This window comes from Panthera tigris, chromosome D4 (genome assembly GCF_018350195.1).
Source record: "Panthera tigris isolate Pti1 chromosome D4, P.tigris_Pti1_mat1.1, whole genome shotgun sequence".
In the NCBI taxonomy this organism is placed as follows: Eukaryota; Metazoa; Chordata; class Mammalia; order Carnivora; family Felidae; genus Panthera; species Panthera tigris.
In genome coordinates this window covers 10,848,403-10,861,933 of record NC_056672.1, presented here as the reverse complement: position 1 = coordinate 10,861,933, position 13,531 = coordinate 10,848,403, and the positions used below count along the sequence as shown (strand labels likewise).

At 41.4% G+C, this 13,531-nt stretch overlaps 1 protein-coding gene across 2 annotated transcripts in view; it reads right to left on the bottom strand.

Annotated features, from left to right (window-relative positions):
- Positions 1 to 1,427: 1,427 nt before the first annotated feature.
- The window catches only part of CBWD1 (COBW domain containing 1), a 51,020-nt gene continuing 38,916 nt past the window's right edge, over positions 1,428 to 13,531 (bottom strand). Inside the window, exons 10-15 of one of the 2 annotated variants that reach the window (XM_007077469.3) lie at positions 12,668 to 12,724; positions 9,498 to 9,549; positions 4,724 to 4,792; positions 4,555 to 4,620; positions 2,139 to 2,268; positions 1,428 to 1,762 (exon numbers count right to left, since the gene is read on the bottom strand). In XM_007077469.3, the coding sequence (XP_007077531.2) occupies positions 1,656 to 1,762; positions 2,139 to 2,268; positions 4,555 to 4,620; positions 4,724 to 4,792; positions 9,498 to 9,549; positions 12,668 to 12,724 (481 nt within the window). In that variant the 3' untranslated portion in view covers positions 1,428 to 1,655. The remainder of the gene's footprint in view (positions 1,763 to 2,138; positions 2,269 to 4,554; positions 4,621 to 4,723; positions 4,793 to 9,497; positions 9,550 to 12,667; positions 12,725 to 13,531) is intronic. The other variant, XM_042964330.1, reaches the window with a different exon arrangement.

Genomic DNA, 13,531 nt, shown 5'->3' with positions numbered 1-13,531 from the left:
AAAATAAAATTAAGTAAAATAAAACACACGCGTTATGAAAATAAATGTCTTCCTTGAGGATATTTATGGCAAGCTCCTACCTCTCCAGAAGCAGCAGCTTACACTACGGCTCTAGTCACCACGACGTAAGCGTGTGTGTGTGTGTGTGTGTAAGTGAAAAGCAACACGTACAAGGGCAGACACGATGCTGACAACACTGCCCGGGTACCCCCGAGGAGGGTCAGCGACTGAAGGACAGAGGTCAGGGGAGACTGATTCATCTGTGACATCCGCGATTTGTAGGACACAAATGTATCTGGTCAGTACTTACGTGATAAAAAAGGATTACATACTAATGTATCTTAAAGAAAAAAAGGTTAAGGACTTTGATAAATGCAGATTTTTAAGAGTACAGATTAACAGTACTCCAAACATTTCCCCCACAGGGCAATTCATTGTAAGCTCTCTCTCATGGCTGTAAACAGATGAATCTAGGTGCTTACTATTTGCCAAGGAACATTATGAACTATTACTGTGGCAACACTGACCATAAAACAAATCAAATTTACCTCGTTAGGAAAAAGAAAGCCTGTATCCAGGCTCCACTTGGTGCGCTGCAAACCTATGCAACCCTCACAACACCCCTGAATGACTGAAATGACGCCGCCCACTTTATAAACCAGGAAACCGACCTTGGAGAAAGTGCTCTGCCAGAGACTGCGAGGCCAAGAAGCAACACAACTGGAATGAAAGCCCAGATCGGACCCAAAAATCAGCTGCGTTTCTACTGGGCGATCTGCCATCTGCCGCCACAGAGTAAGCGTACTGTCTGAACCGTGAATTTAAGAGACTGGATTCAGGGGGCACCTGGGTGGCTCTGTGGGTTAAGCGTCCGACTTCGGCTCAGGTCATGATCTGACGGTTTGTGGGTTCGAGCCCCGCGTCACGCTCTGTGCTGACTGCTCAGAGCCTGGAGCCTGCTTCAGATTCTGTGTGTGTCCTCTCTCTGCCCCTCCCCTGCTTGTGCTCTGTCTCTCTCTCAAAAATAAATAAACATTAAAAAATTTTTTTTTGTAATTTGTTAATAACGATAAAATATCTATGCAATCAGCTGCCATTCTTAGTTCTAAGCTGACGTTAACTTTTAACATTATGATTATAAATGATTTCCATGGGTGAAAAATCCAGAGTATGTAAATTCCAAAGCCAATTCTGACAGGTATTTCTGTGAAACATCTATTTAAAAAACAAAAACAAAAACAGAGGCACCTGGGTGGCTGAGTTGGTTAAGCATCTGGCTCTTGGTTTCAGGTCATCATCTCACGGCTTGTGAGTTTGAGCCCCAGGCTGTCAGTGCAGAGCCTCCTTGGCATTCTCTCTCTCCCTCTCTGCCCCTCCCCTGCATGTTCTCTCTTTCAAAAATAAATAAACACTAAAAAACAAAACAAAAACACACAAAAAACCCCCACTTCAGAGGGTATTACGTTTTATTGTATGAATGTCAAATGTTTTATAGTATTTATCTACTAAATTTTACATGTTCCATTAAATAAACACTAAAGTACGCTGGAATTCATAACAGAAGTAACACAAAGAACAGATGCTTGACATATAACCAGTAGGAAACTTATTCCCGATTTGTCACCCAGTCCCTTTGATTAGAAATGCTTCTAGTGTTATGGACAAACTTGATCTTCTTTGAAATGTGCCGTCCACCGCTTTTCTGTTTCAGTCACAGTAGCTATAAATAGTTGTTTAAGGATCTCCTTATCTAAATTCCTGCCTGCACACAGAACAAAATAGGGTGTGATTATATCATGCTTATTAAAAGGGCAGTTTGCCTATCAATTCCAAATCATGAAATGCTTGGTAATCTTCAGAAATTTACAAAAACAAAGTAATTAATGATCCCTTCAACTTTCTATTTCTAGTTAAGTCCCTTAGACGAAACTGGCATTTCAATTAATTATTTTCTAAACCTGTTTGAAGAAAAGAGTAAAATGCCTACCAAGTTCTTACGAATGTTATCACATCATGAAGACAAATACATTAACTAATCACAGGGACTCAGACTGGTTAATCTTGCTACAGTTTGGCATATTACATCACTTTCAAATATATATTTGACTGTGCTTTAGAAATTTACCAATTTCACTTACCAATAAGAACCAATCGATTTGTTCTCTCTGTGTCATCTTTCCAGCTCAGCGGGGTCTCCTCCAGGTCATAGAGCTCATGGACACCTTGGACAATCACCTGTTTTAGTTTGTCTTTGATCGACACCAGCCCCTGCTCAGAGAGTGATCAATCAGCCTCAGTTCAAATTCACAGCAGACAGTGTTATCGGATTATTGCTGTTCCATTTTAAATACAAACCCATAAAGATTCTGTGAAAATTACTTAAATCTAGTTATTTGTGCCTTATGGAAATAGTTTCTTACAGCCTCTGATTTTTAAATTTAAATCTCAAGCATTTGTGTACAATGTTTTTTAAAAAAAAGTCCCTTTTTGTAATAAAATTAATACACGTCTTAGGATATCTGAAAAGTTGAAACAACCACATGATAAAACATGCATCGAATTCCAGTGGTTTTTCTACTTTTAAGGATTTTACCTTGTTTCACAGTCTCAGTGGGACAATTTGAGGAGTTAAGGGATTTGGGTGATAATTTTTCACTAGGTTGCAATAAATGGAGCAGATAATAATGAAATAAAGGAAAAGAAAAATACATCTATCTGGATACAATTCATTTTATATTGACTTGCAGAAGTGAAGCAAATTATCTGATAAACTGGCTCCCTGAGGATGAAACAATTTCTCTGAAATGATGTTTGTTACACTTATTTGTTATTAACTTAATATACATATTGCAAAAACAGTAAGAGACAAACCACTCAAGGTCATCCCCACCACAAAACTTTGGCGTGGTTTTGGTGTACTGGTGTATTTTAGGTGTATGTTCTTCCTGTTTTCCTTTGTCCAGTTTTGTTTTCTCCTTTTTACACCGGATTTTAATATGTAATAGCTCCTGGGAAAGAATTATCTAAACATCAGTCTTAGGTTACTTGTAGAAGGACTCTGACCTTCCAGCTGTTACCAGAGTGAACATGTTAAGCTCATTGGTAGAGCCCTGGTCCTCTGCAGCAGGGCGGAGAAGGAAGTCTATGAAGGGAGACTCACAGGGTTGTTGTGACGAGAGGAAGGACAAGGGAAGAACCACAGAGGACGAAGGGCTGCAGAAAAACCGTCACACACCCAGGGACAAAAGCCACGCCAGGATGGTGCGGGATGAGCCACTGAGGTCTGTGGTGCGGTCCTGGCTGCAGCATCAGGGTAAAGGCCTGAAGGGCTGCTTCTGTAGTAACCGCTCCCCATTCAGTAGCAGGGACAGAAGTGGTCGCAGACTGAGACACAATCTGCCCGTTAGGATCCTGGACGGAAGTGGTGCTACTGTCATCGGAGCAGTAGCTCCAGGATCAGACTTAGCTCCTCTGGGTGGGAAGGACTTGGGAACAGACTGAGATTCACCCATGGCTCTGAAGCCAGTCCTAGGCAGAGTCAGCACAGGGAGTGAGCACATCTAAACCTGAATGGCTTTTTAAAAAATGTTTAACGTTTCTTTCTTTTTGAGAGACAGAGACAGAGAGACAGAGAGAGACAGAGCATGAGCAGGGAGGGGCAGAGAGAGAGGGAGACGCAGAATCCAAAGCAGTCCCAGGCTCGGAGCTGTCAGCGTGGAGCCCGACGCAGGGCTTGAACCCATGAACTGCGAGATCGTGGCCTGAGCTGAAGCCAAACTTCAGCTGAACTTAACCGACTGAGCCACCCAGGTGTCTCCTGAATGGTTTCTTGATAGCGTCAGCCTTCGTCATTCTAGTGACCCCAGGAGGTCAGCTGCTAACAGGAAAATCTAGTTACTAACAGTAATAGTAAGTAATCATAAGAAAACCTTCTGGAAACGCGGGAGTAGACTGCTGAGTGGTTAAGCACACCACATAGAACACTGCCCCCTGGAAAAAACACCTTCCATGACATAAATCCCCAAATGCTAAGTAACGTGGATGGGTTTCAAACGCAGAGCAAGCTTTCTCCAGGTCTTCTGGAACTCTGTTTACAGTATGACCACTGTTCAGCGTCTGCTACAAGTACGAAGTAACACGGGTTCAGCCGCGGCAAGATTTCTAATATTACTTCTGTCAATGAAGCGCTCTTGGAAAATTAAACACAAGAAGACAGTCAGCGTTCCCGAAGGGACCAAGCTGTGTGCCAAGGAAAGGAGAGGTCCAGAGAGTCAAGGTTATCGGCCACATCACTGCTCAGAACAGGGGAGATGTTTCTGAGCGCACAGGCTGTGTGAGCTGAAACGCTACATGCCAGCTATGCGCATAAACCACGCTTTATGCAGGGATTGCCAAAGCTTCTTTTCAGCAATGGAAACACCGAAAAATGAAAACAGACCAAAGTCATTTGTACTAAAACCAGCGCTTCTTCTAAAACCAAATACGGTGTTAAGTGACAGCCAAGAAAGGAAGGGGCCTTTGTCCAAAAGGATGAAAGTGAAAACCACACCGTACCTTTAGCCGTATGACCTCCATGCAGTCACCATCCTTGTTCCTCACATTCTTCTCCCACAGAAGATTCTGGATCAAGTGACATATTTTAATAAGACCAACCATTCCTCCCGGCAACAGCCATGTAACCCAAACAGGTGGTAAGTCATTATCAGTTACATACTGCACTCACCTGAATAAATACATTCAGACTTTCTTCCTTTGCATTTCCTGGTACTTCAAATGTCACTGTAAGAACGCTCTATAAATCAAGAGAGACCATCAATAATGATTTTTTTAAAGTAATGTCATATATTTTTAAAAATCAGAAGTTTTAAGATGCAAAGTATATTTACATTTTAAGACATTAAATACATTAACCTTTAAGACAGAAACACGTTCATGAACATTTACGTTGCCTAACAACTACATTAGGTGTATCTGTTTCACTGTCTTGCTGAGTTCTGATAGGAGCAATTCCATTTTCTGTATTCTGTAGAGTTCATCCGTGGCTTAGTACTTAAACAGAAACTTTCAGAAGAGGATACTCATTGTTTAATGCATTCTCTCCAGGATTCTCAGCATGAAGAGGGAAGGTAATATATATACAGTGTATCGACTATGTTCTAAGCCAGGTACTTTGCCTGGGTCACTTCATTTCATGTTTCATTTACTTGTGACAACAGGCCTGTGGAATAAAGAGAATTATTGACATTTTATAAATTGGAGGAAAGGAGGCTCAGAAAAAATAAACTACTTAGATCCATGAGTAAAACTCAAAAGCAAAAGTGTACTTTCGAAAGTTCTCTGGGAACACCACAAAGGAAAAATTCAGTTTAGCTCTGACCAAGCATATGCCAAAGGGAGAGGAGTATCTGGCCATGAGAATGACAGTATGATGTCACCTTTGGTTGTAGAAGGTTGACATCATTTAGAATGTTGACTTTGAGATTTATTTTTCTCCCTGCTCTTGATAAATCTCAGTGTGCACTCCAAGGAACCTGAATCTCAAGATTTCCTGGTCACATAATCAAAGTCCAAAGCTCCACTGGCTACTGTGACCCCAAATTTCAACTTCATGATGAAAATACATGAGGGCCAAGCATAACATGATGGAAACACAAATCCCACCTTGCATAATCAGGATAATACACTCAAGCCAAGCTTTAAAACAGGAAGAGAAAACACACTAAAGCACAGCTTTGTATAATTTCCTACAACTGCAACAGTAATTTTATTCACCAACAGAAAATCACATAGGCTTACAGTAGGAAATGTGAAAAGACCAATTGTTTTTTATACAAACAGAGAAGAGCTAAAGGTAAAGGTAAGTACTAAAGACCAATCTAAGGACAAAATATACTGACGTTTACTCTCCACTGTTGCTAGTAACAGGAAAAACAGAAAGCACTTACTTGCTAAATATGAGACAGGAAAGCCAACTAAAATTGACGTAGAATGTCAGATTTTTAGGGGCGCCTGGGTGGCTCAGTCAGTTAAGCATCCAACTCTTGATTTTGGCTCAGGTCACAATCTCACCGTTTGTGAGATTAAGCCCCGTGTCAAAGCCCCTCGTCAGGCTCTGTGCTGACAGTGGGGAGCCTGCTGGGATGCTCTCTCTCCCTCTTTCTCTGTCTGTCCTCTGCTCATTCTCTCTCTCTCTCTCTCTCTCTCTCTCAAATAACATTAAAATTTTTTGAAAAAAAGATTAAAAAAAGCAATCACTACCAATAATACCAAAAAATGCGTATCAGAACTTACAGCACATCATATAGCATATCAAATATGTAGCAAAAGGATGTAAATGAAACATAATTTGTCATTTTCAAAGGAAAGTAGCAAGTGAACCTTCAAAACTGCTTAACATGTATTTTATTCAAGTTGGAGAACTTGGCTTTCCATATTGAAAAGGTCTCAACATAGAACTTAATAATGCTTTTTTATTCTTAAAGAGCTTCTACTGAGAATGGTTGTTGCTTTCGGCAGGTTAGAAATATGAAAATATTTCTAAGGGGTTCAATTAACTCCAATATGAGATAAAAAGGGTTTTAAAAATTAAGACAATGCAGATACAGATTTTAGAACTAGATGTTTTCCTGTACCAATAAATCCTCCTCGCAGTGGGCAGACCGTAAAGGAGATGAGATCTGTGAATTCCCAGGGCAGAAGTTGAGGGTCACAACTTGTTATCCCTCCTTTAATTGGCTCTACTAAATAAACTATGCACAGGCTGCCATTTGGGATTTCTTACCTTCCCACCCTCCAATCCCGGGTCCTCCTTACAGGGAGCAAACAAAGGGCCCAGGGAGATAGAGAGCTGCATTAAAGAGGATTCAGGGATTAAACTTTAGTAACATACCTACTATGTCCTAGGTATTACCTACTTCAGACTTCTTCCCAGTTCCAGAGTCGAATCTAAAATTAACTCTCCTTTTCCCAGACACAGAAAGAAGCAGAAAACTGAAGCAATAGGTTCCTCTAGTCAATCCAGGCCTGTTTCCCATGACTTCTGTCTTACCGCCCCAGCATCAGTCAGTAAGCCTATTCAGACAGGTCTAGTATGTCCTTGATTTATCCCATCTCCATGCCCCCTGCGACCAGCGCATTGCAGGCCCTCGTCACAGGGGATCTCCCTGCTTGGTCTCCTGACTGCAACTCCAATCCAGCTTCCCTGCCCCTGCCCCACAGCACAGAGCGGTTCCCCGTGCCCGGGCCATCACAGCCCAACACCTTAGCTCAGGATTCCAGCAGGAAGCGGCCACCAGGACGTGTGCGCCAGAGTCCCCCTCTCCTAGAGCATGCTCGCCTGCCCACTTTTAGACATCCGGGTTGCTCTTTCCCTTACTTCTTCCAGTCAAACAAAAATCTACTTCTTGATGTCTTACTCGGAATAGGAGGTGCATCTTTGCAAGGAGTGTTCCTAACTGAAAACGGGCACAAGGGAACTCTCTTGACGATGGTGGGAATTTGCTGTATTTGTATCTACGAGGGAATTACAGAGATATGTGTTCGTATGCGCCCATGGGCCAACGCATAGGCACAAATATACGTAAAGACGCATTGACTTGTACACTAAAAACTTGTATGCTTTACTATATGTTAAAAGAAAAAAAACTACCCTTCACAAAGCCTCAGATCCGCCAAACCACATGAGACAGACCATCATTACCCTGAATCCCACTGCCCTTTGTCTGCAATATTATATTCTGCCCTCTGTTTATAGATCTAAAGCAGGAGAGTGCATCAGAAAAAAAAAAAAACAAACAGCCATGCTCTATTTACTGGTGAAATGACATACTGTCTGGGATTTGCTTTAATACACTCTAGCAAGGGCAATGGGTACTCACAGTTTCACTACACTATCCAACTTGACTGTATGTTTGAAATTTTCTGTTTAAAAAATACTCCAGCAAAGGAAGTGCTGGGAAGACAGAGGGCATAAAATCAGCAAATGTTGACAGCCACTGCAACCGGGTCACGTGTACAAAGGGTTCCTTTTGCTGTTCTACTTTTGTAGATCTTTGTAAAATTTCCACAATAAAATGTTAAAAATACACAGACGCATTAATGGGCACATGCCTAAGCCCCAGTCCTGGAGACCGGAGGTGTGGGGACTACGGAGTATTCAATATTAAACGGGGATTCTGACGTTCCCCATTTAAGAATCACGGCTTTCCGCTCTTGTAACAAATATTCCCCAAGCAACCACTGCACACATGCCCCGTGCTAAACAACGAGGAATCCATGTTTGAGGAATGCACAGACTACTACCAAGAAAGAGCATTTCAACCCACAACCATAAGGCATCACACACGCCACGCCGGGTCTGCGTGAGACATCGCAGGTACAGATTCTGGCCATGATGAGGGTTCTCGAAAGCGACTATACCCTTCATTTTTCCCTCCTGAGGACTCCTCGTATGGTCTCCCTCCCCCAGAAAGTCCGTAAGAATATGCCTCCAGTTCATCTTGGTGACTGCTACTGCGTCTTCTAAAAAATTCTACCACCAGAGAGCTGTATTTCTCTCACTCACGCCAAAGACAAGCGTGGATGAGGATGTTGTGACGTTTCTGAGCGAAGGGTGCCACAAACACGGTAGGACAGACCCCCATAAATACGAGCCAAAGGGAGGACGAAGCTGCTACTGTGCGGGCCCCGTCACCATGAGTCATGCTGCAAAAAATGCGGGACAGTTTCGAGACAGGCGGGAAGAGGTGCACTGCTCCCCCCCTTGCTCTCACAGTCTGAGATGGAACAAAGCAGTTACCCTAGAGCTGCACCACCTACGACCTGCTTAAAAGGAGGGTGGGGACAGTGAAAACAGGTGACGTGTCTTCCAGGGTCTTCAACACTGGCCTCAGGAACGAGGTGTTTAGAGTGCCCAAAGGAACGACACCTTAAGCACTTCAAATTTACAGTGCTACCTGCAGGCGAAACTCAAAGTCAGTGTTTATTTAAAGAAGCCACACATGCTTTTACCAGACTTGTCCTTGATCTGTTAGTTCAACAGAGTTAAGAAGAGGCTGCACAGGGAGCCCCCGGGGAAGCCGTTAAGCACCGATTCCCACCCTTCTGGTGGGAAATATGCTCAGCGACCTGAGAGCGGAGAGGCCAGAAAGCACCTTGTCCCCAGGTTCGAAACAAGTGCTTTGAGGACTTCCTGTGATGCATTAAGCTAGATGAGATTACCTCAAAAGCACCCAAATTCTGAAAATTATCAACACAGTTCAAAAATGCGGTTTTTTTAGCAAGAGGAAAATACTACAAATATAATATACATATATATAGTAAGACAGTATAATATAGTACATAACAGTAATAGTATGTAACATAGTATATAGTAATAATATAAATGTAGTAATAGTTACAGTATAAGATACAGTATATAGTCATCATATGAGTATAGACCTAATGGAACTAATTTAGTTTAAAAAATGCTTAAAAAAATTTTTTTAAGACTTTTTTACCTGATCTAGGTGAGGCTGTGTTGTTGGCACATGTTGAAGTTTTTTCTGCAAACTAAAAACAACTGATTATAAATTCAAAGATCAATATACTTCCGATTTAACTTCACGTGTTACTTAGAGATACCGAGCTAAGGAGAGTTTCCACAACTCAATCTATAACATAGTTCCAATTTTAGATGCTGTTTACATGTTCTTACAGAGAGAAGCTAACAGACCGTTTACAGATTTTTCCTAAGAACGTACACACATTCAACAAACACACAAAGAGACTCTTAAATACAGAGAACAAACTGTCAGAGGGGGTGGGGGATGGGTGAAACAGATAAAGGGGATTAAGAGATCTAAGCTTCCAGTTGTAAAATAAGTAAGTCAAGAAGATGAAAAGTAGAGCCCAGGGAATATAGTCCATAATACTGTAGTAACATTGTATAGGACACACGATGACCACACTTATGGTGAACACCGGGTAATACACAGAACGGCCGACTCAATGGCGGTACCCGTGAAACAAACATTACATTGGATGTTATGCTTCAATAAAAGCAAACGTACAACACGTTCACATCCATACCTATACACACAATACTGAAAAAAACCTAATCTCTGGTGACACTATTTTGTGTGGTTGAATACATCTGTGGATATATTTCTTTTTAATTCCAACAGATCTACCACAGGCCTAGAAAAATACACAGAAGCATTTTACTAAAGCTCCAAATTTCATCCACTCGCCCCATGCTCCCTAATGTGAAAATAATGCTGCTGTCTACCTCAAGACAGGTAGAAGGGTCTATTATTTCCTTTACCGGTGTTTTCCCTTGAACATATCTACTTATTATAAAGTAAGTAGTATCCGGAAATATAAGCCTGCTATATAGTCTGTTACCTGTGACTGAGAAAAACCAGAAAGTCAGAATCTTACAAATGCATTGTTCTGATATGAAAAAGAGCGAGAAGATCAGTGTGGCATAACAAATGATAACCATAACAGCAGCAGCAGGCATTTAGACACTGATGGGGGTAGGCTGGGAGGAGGAAAAGGACTTAAAACCTTGCAGATGTTTTGCTTCGCAGAACAGTGAGGGGTAAATTAGTAACAGCAAGTTTAGAAAAGAGGAAAGGATTGTAGGAACGGCTGGAGGGAAATGAGCCTCACTGGAGGGGGTCTCAGCAGAGAAAGTGTCAAATTAAATCCTTCCCAGCTGGTTGGATTCTCCATTTTAGCAACTGAGCACAGGAGAAGTTATGCAAAGGCCTGATCCGCGCAGAGAGGGCGTCACGTGAAACAGCCACTCCTTTAAGTGTCACTAATGCATTATCACTGTTCTTAAGCAAGTGTGGAAGGAGATTACCTTTGAAAATGTTTGGAAAATCACATGCTCTTTCTCTATGTTCAATATTTAGTGCTGTTAAAAATAACTGCCAACGACTTGCACAGGAAGGAAAAAGTTCTCCTCGACCCTCTTGGGAGCCTGGCTGGTGTGGAAATCAGGTTGCCAAACACAGATTAACAGGCGAAAAGGGTGCAAGTTTATTTATTGTAAGTTTTACGTGACACAGGAGCCTTCACAAAGAAATGAAGAACCAAGGAAATGCTTGTGCCTGACTGTTTTTATGCTAGGTTTGATGAAGAGTGAAAGGTCATAAAAAGATAGGACAGGACACGGTCTGAACCCAGTGGAGTAAACGGGGGAAACTCAGAGGTCTGTTCCCACACACTGCTCCGAATGTGCCTTGGTCTTCAGAAAGAAGGCTCCTTTCCTCTGGGCACAGGGAGGGTACTTCTCACGTGAGACTTAGGACTCAACTACTTCAGAAGAAATGGGAGAAAATATTTCCAAATCACGCATCTAATGAGGGGTTAATACCTGGAATACATTAAAAAAAAACTCCCAGCTCAGCCACAACAACAACAACAACAAAACCACCTGATGAAAAAATGGACCAAGTACTTGAATAGACATTGCTCCAAAAATGATCTACAAATGGCCAATGAGCACACGAAAAGACGCCCAGTATCTCCAACCACTAGAGAAATGCAAATCAAAACCACAACAAGTTATCAGCTCACACCCATTAGGACGGCTACTACCTAAAACAACAGAAAACAGCAAGTGTGGACGAGGGTGTGGACAGACCGAACACGTGTGTGCTGCTGGTGGGAAGTGAAAACGGTGCAGCTGCTCTGGCAAACAGTAAGGTTTTCCTCAAAAAATTAAAAATATAAGCACCGTATGACCCAGAAATCCCACTTCTGGGTACGTATCCAAGAGAACTGAAAACAGGAATCTCGAAGAGACATGTGCACACCCACATTCACAGGAGCACTTCTCCCAACAGCCAAGGGGAGAGAGCCGGCTGAACGGCCGTCCACGGATGAACGGGTGAACAAAATGTGGTCCATACGTCTACTGGGGCATTTAGCATTAAAAAGGAAAGAAACCCTGTCACATGCTGCAACACGGATGAACGTTGAGGACTAAGTGAGATAAGCCAGTTACAGGAAGACGAACGCCATATGATTCCACTGCTTTCAGGTATCTAAAGTAGTCAAATTCTTAAAAACACATCACTGAACGGTGGTGGCCAGGGGCTGTGGGGAGGGGAACATGGAGAGCTGTCAATCCATAGTTGTAGAGTTTCAGTTTTGCACAACAATGTGAATATACTGAACACTAGTGAATTGTACACTTAAACATAATTAAGATGATTAAAAAAAAAAAAAAAAAGATGCCGATGTCCAGGGAAGAAAGATATGTTCCTCTCCCTTAATAAAGATTCCTCCTAGGGAAATGAACAGGAAAGTGATCCATCACTTCAGGAGAAAGGAGGAACCTGAGGGAATACCCCAAGCTAAATTTTTTTATGTATTTCATGCATTTTCTCATAGAAATAAAGTATTACATACAGTAGTTGGTGTACAAATATTAGTGATTGATCTCTAAAGTTAACTACCATTTACACTATAATTTCTACAGGAAATGCATTACGATTTCCAAACATCCAATTGACAAAACTTTCAAGAACATCATTATTAGGAATGATCCCGTATGCCAAAGGAATGACAAGAAGCTTCAATCAAGTGTGCAACTGTATAAATCATCCCTGCGTCACAAATGAGTAGAATAAAACGAATTACAATAAAAGTGAACAAAATACAGACAACATACCTTATTCCAGAAAGACTGTCAAAGGCATGAAGATCTAACACATTAGAGAGATCAACTCTAAAAGGAAGAAATCCAGTATAAACAGTGTGAAATTCTGTGAAATGTATTCAATTAATCAGGAAAAAAAAATCTCTAAGACTCTTGCCAAAAATGTAGACATAAAGTTTAGTCAATACATCATACTATTTTGGGAAACATGTAAAAATGACAAGCAAGGAACAAAAAGCCCGTTGTAAAAAATTTTAACAGAATTTATTAAATTCAAAAAACAGTGAACAGTATAAAATCAAGGCAGAAAATTAGTTGATTATTGCTTCAGTGAGCTATAGTTTCCTGTTGGTGGTTTATGTTTGTGGGTTTGACCTCTAATTGTCTTTTCCATCCTGGAAATTTATGAGCCTTTCAAATACATTTTTGCAACCCCCCCCCCCACACACAAAAAATCAGTTGTCGAACTGGAGCTCTTCAAAACAGCGGTTTATTACTCAAAAATGCAATGACAGAAGTGGTAACACTGCAGTACCTTACCTTTGGAATTTCTGGATTTCTTTTACTTCACTCCCCCCTCTTCCATGATATAACAGGTAATATTTTAAGAACAGGAGGAGTCAAACCTAACGTAGAAGTATTCACTCTATGCCCTGAATCTACACCCAAAGAATGTGGTTTGAGATTTCATTTCCTTCAGAACGGGGTTGCCTAGAGACGGAAACTTCCCGTTTGGTGCTCTATCTGAACAAACATTATTAACAGGAATTATTCAGAGGTTATAATTAAGCCCCATTAGGAAAGCAGTGATTCACATCAGAAGAGAGTATCGTATCACAAACAGCAGCATGCGTCTTGGTTTAAATACATAAAAGT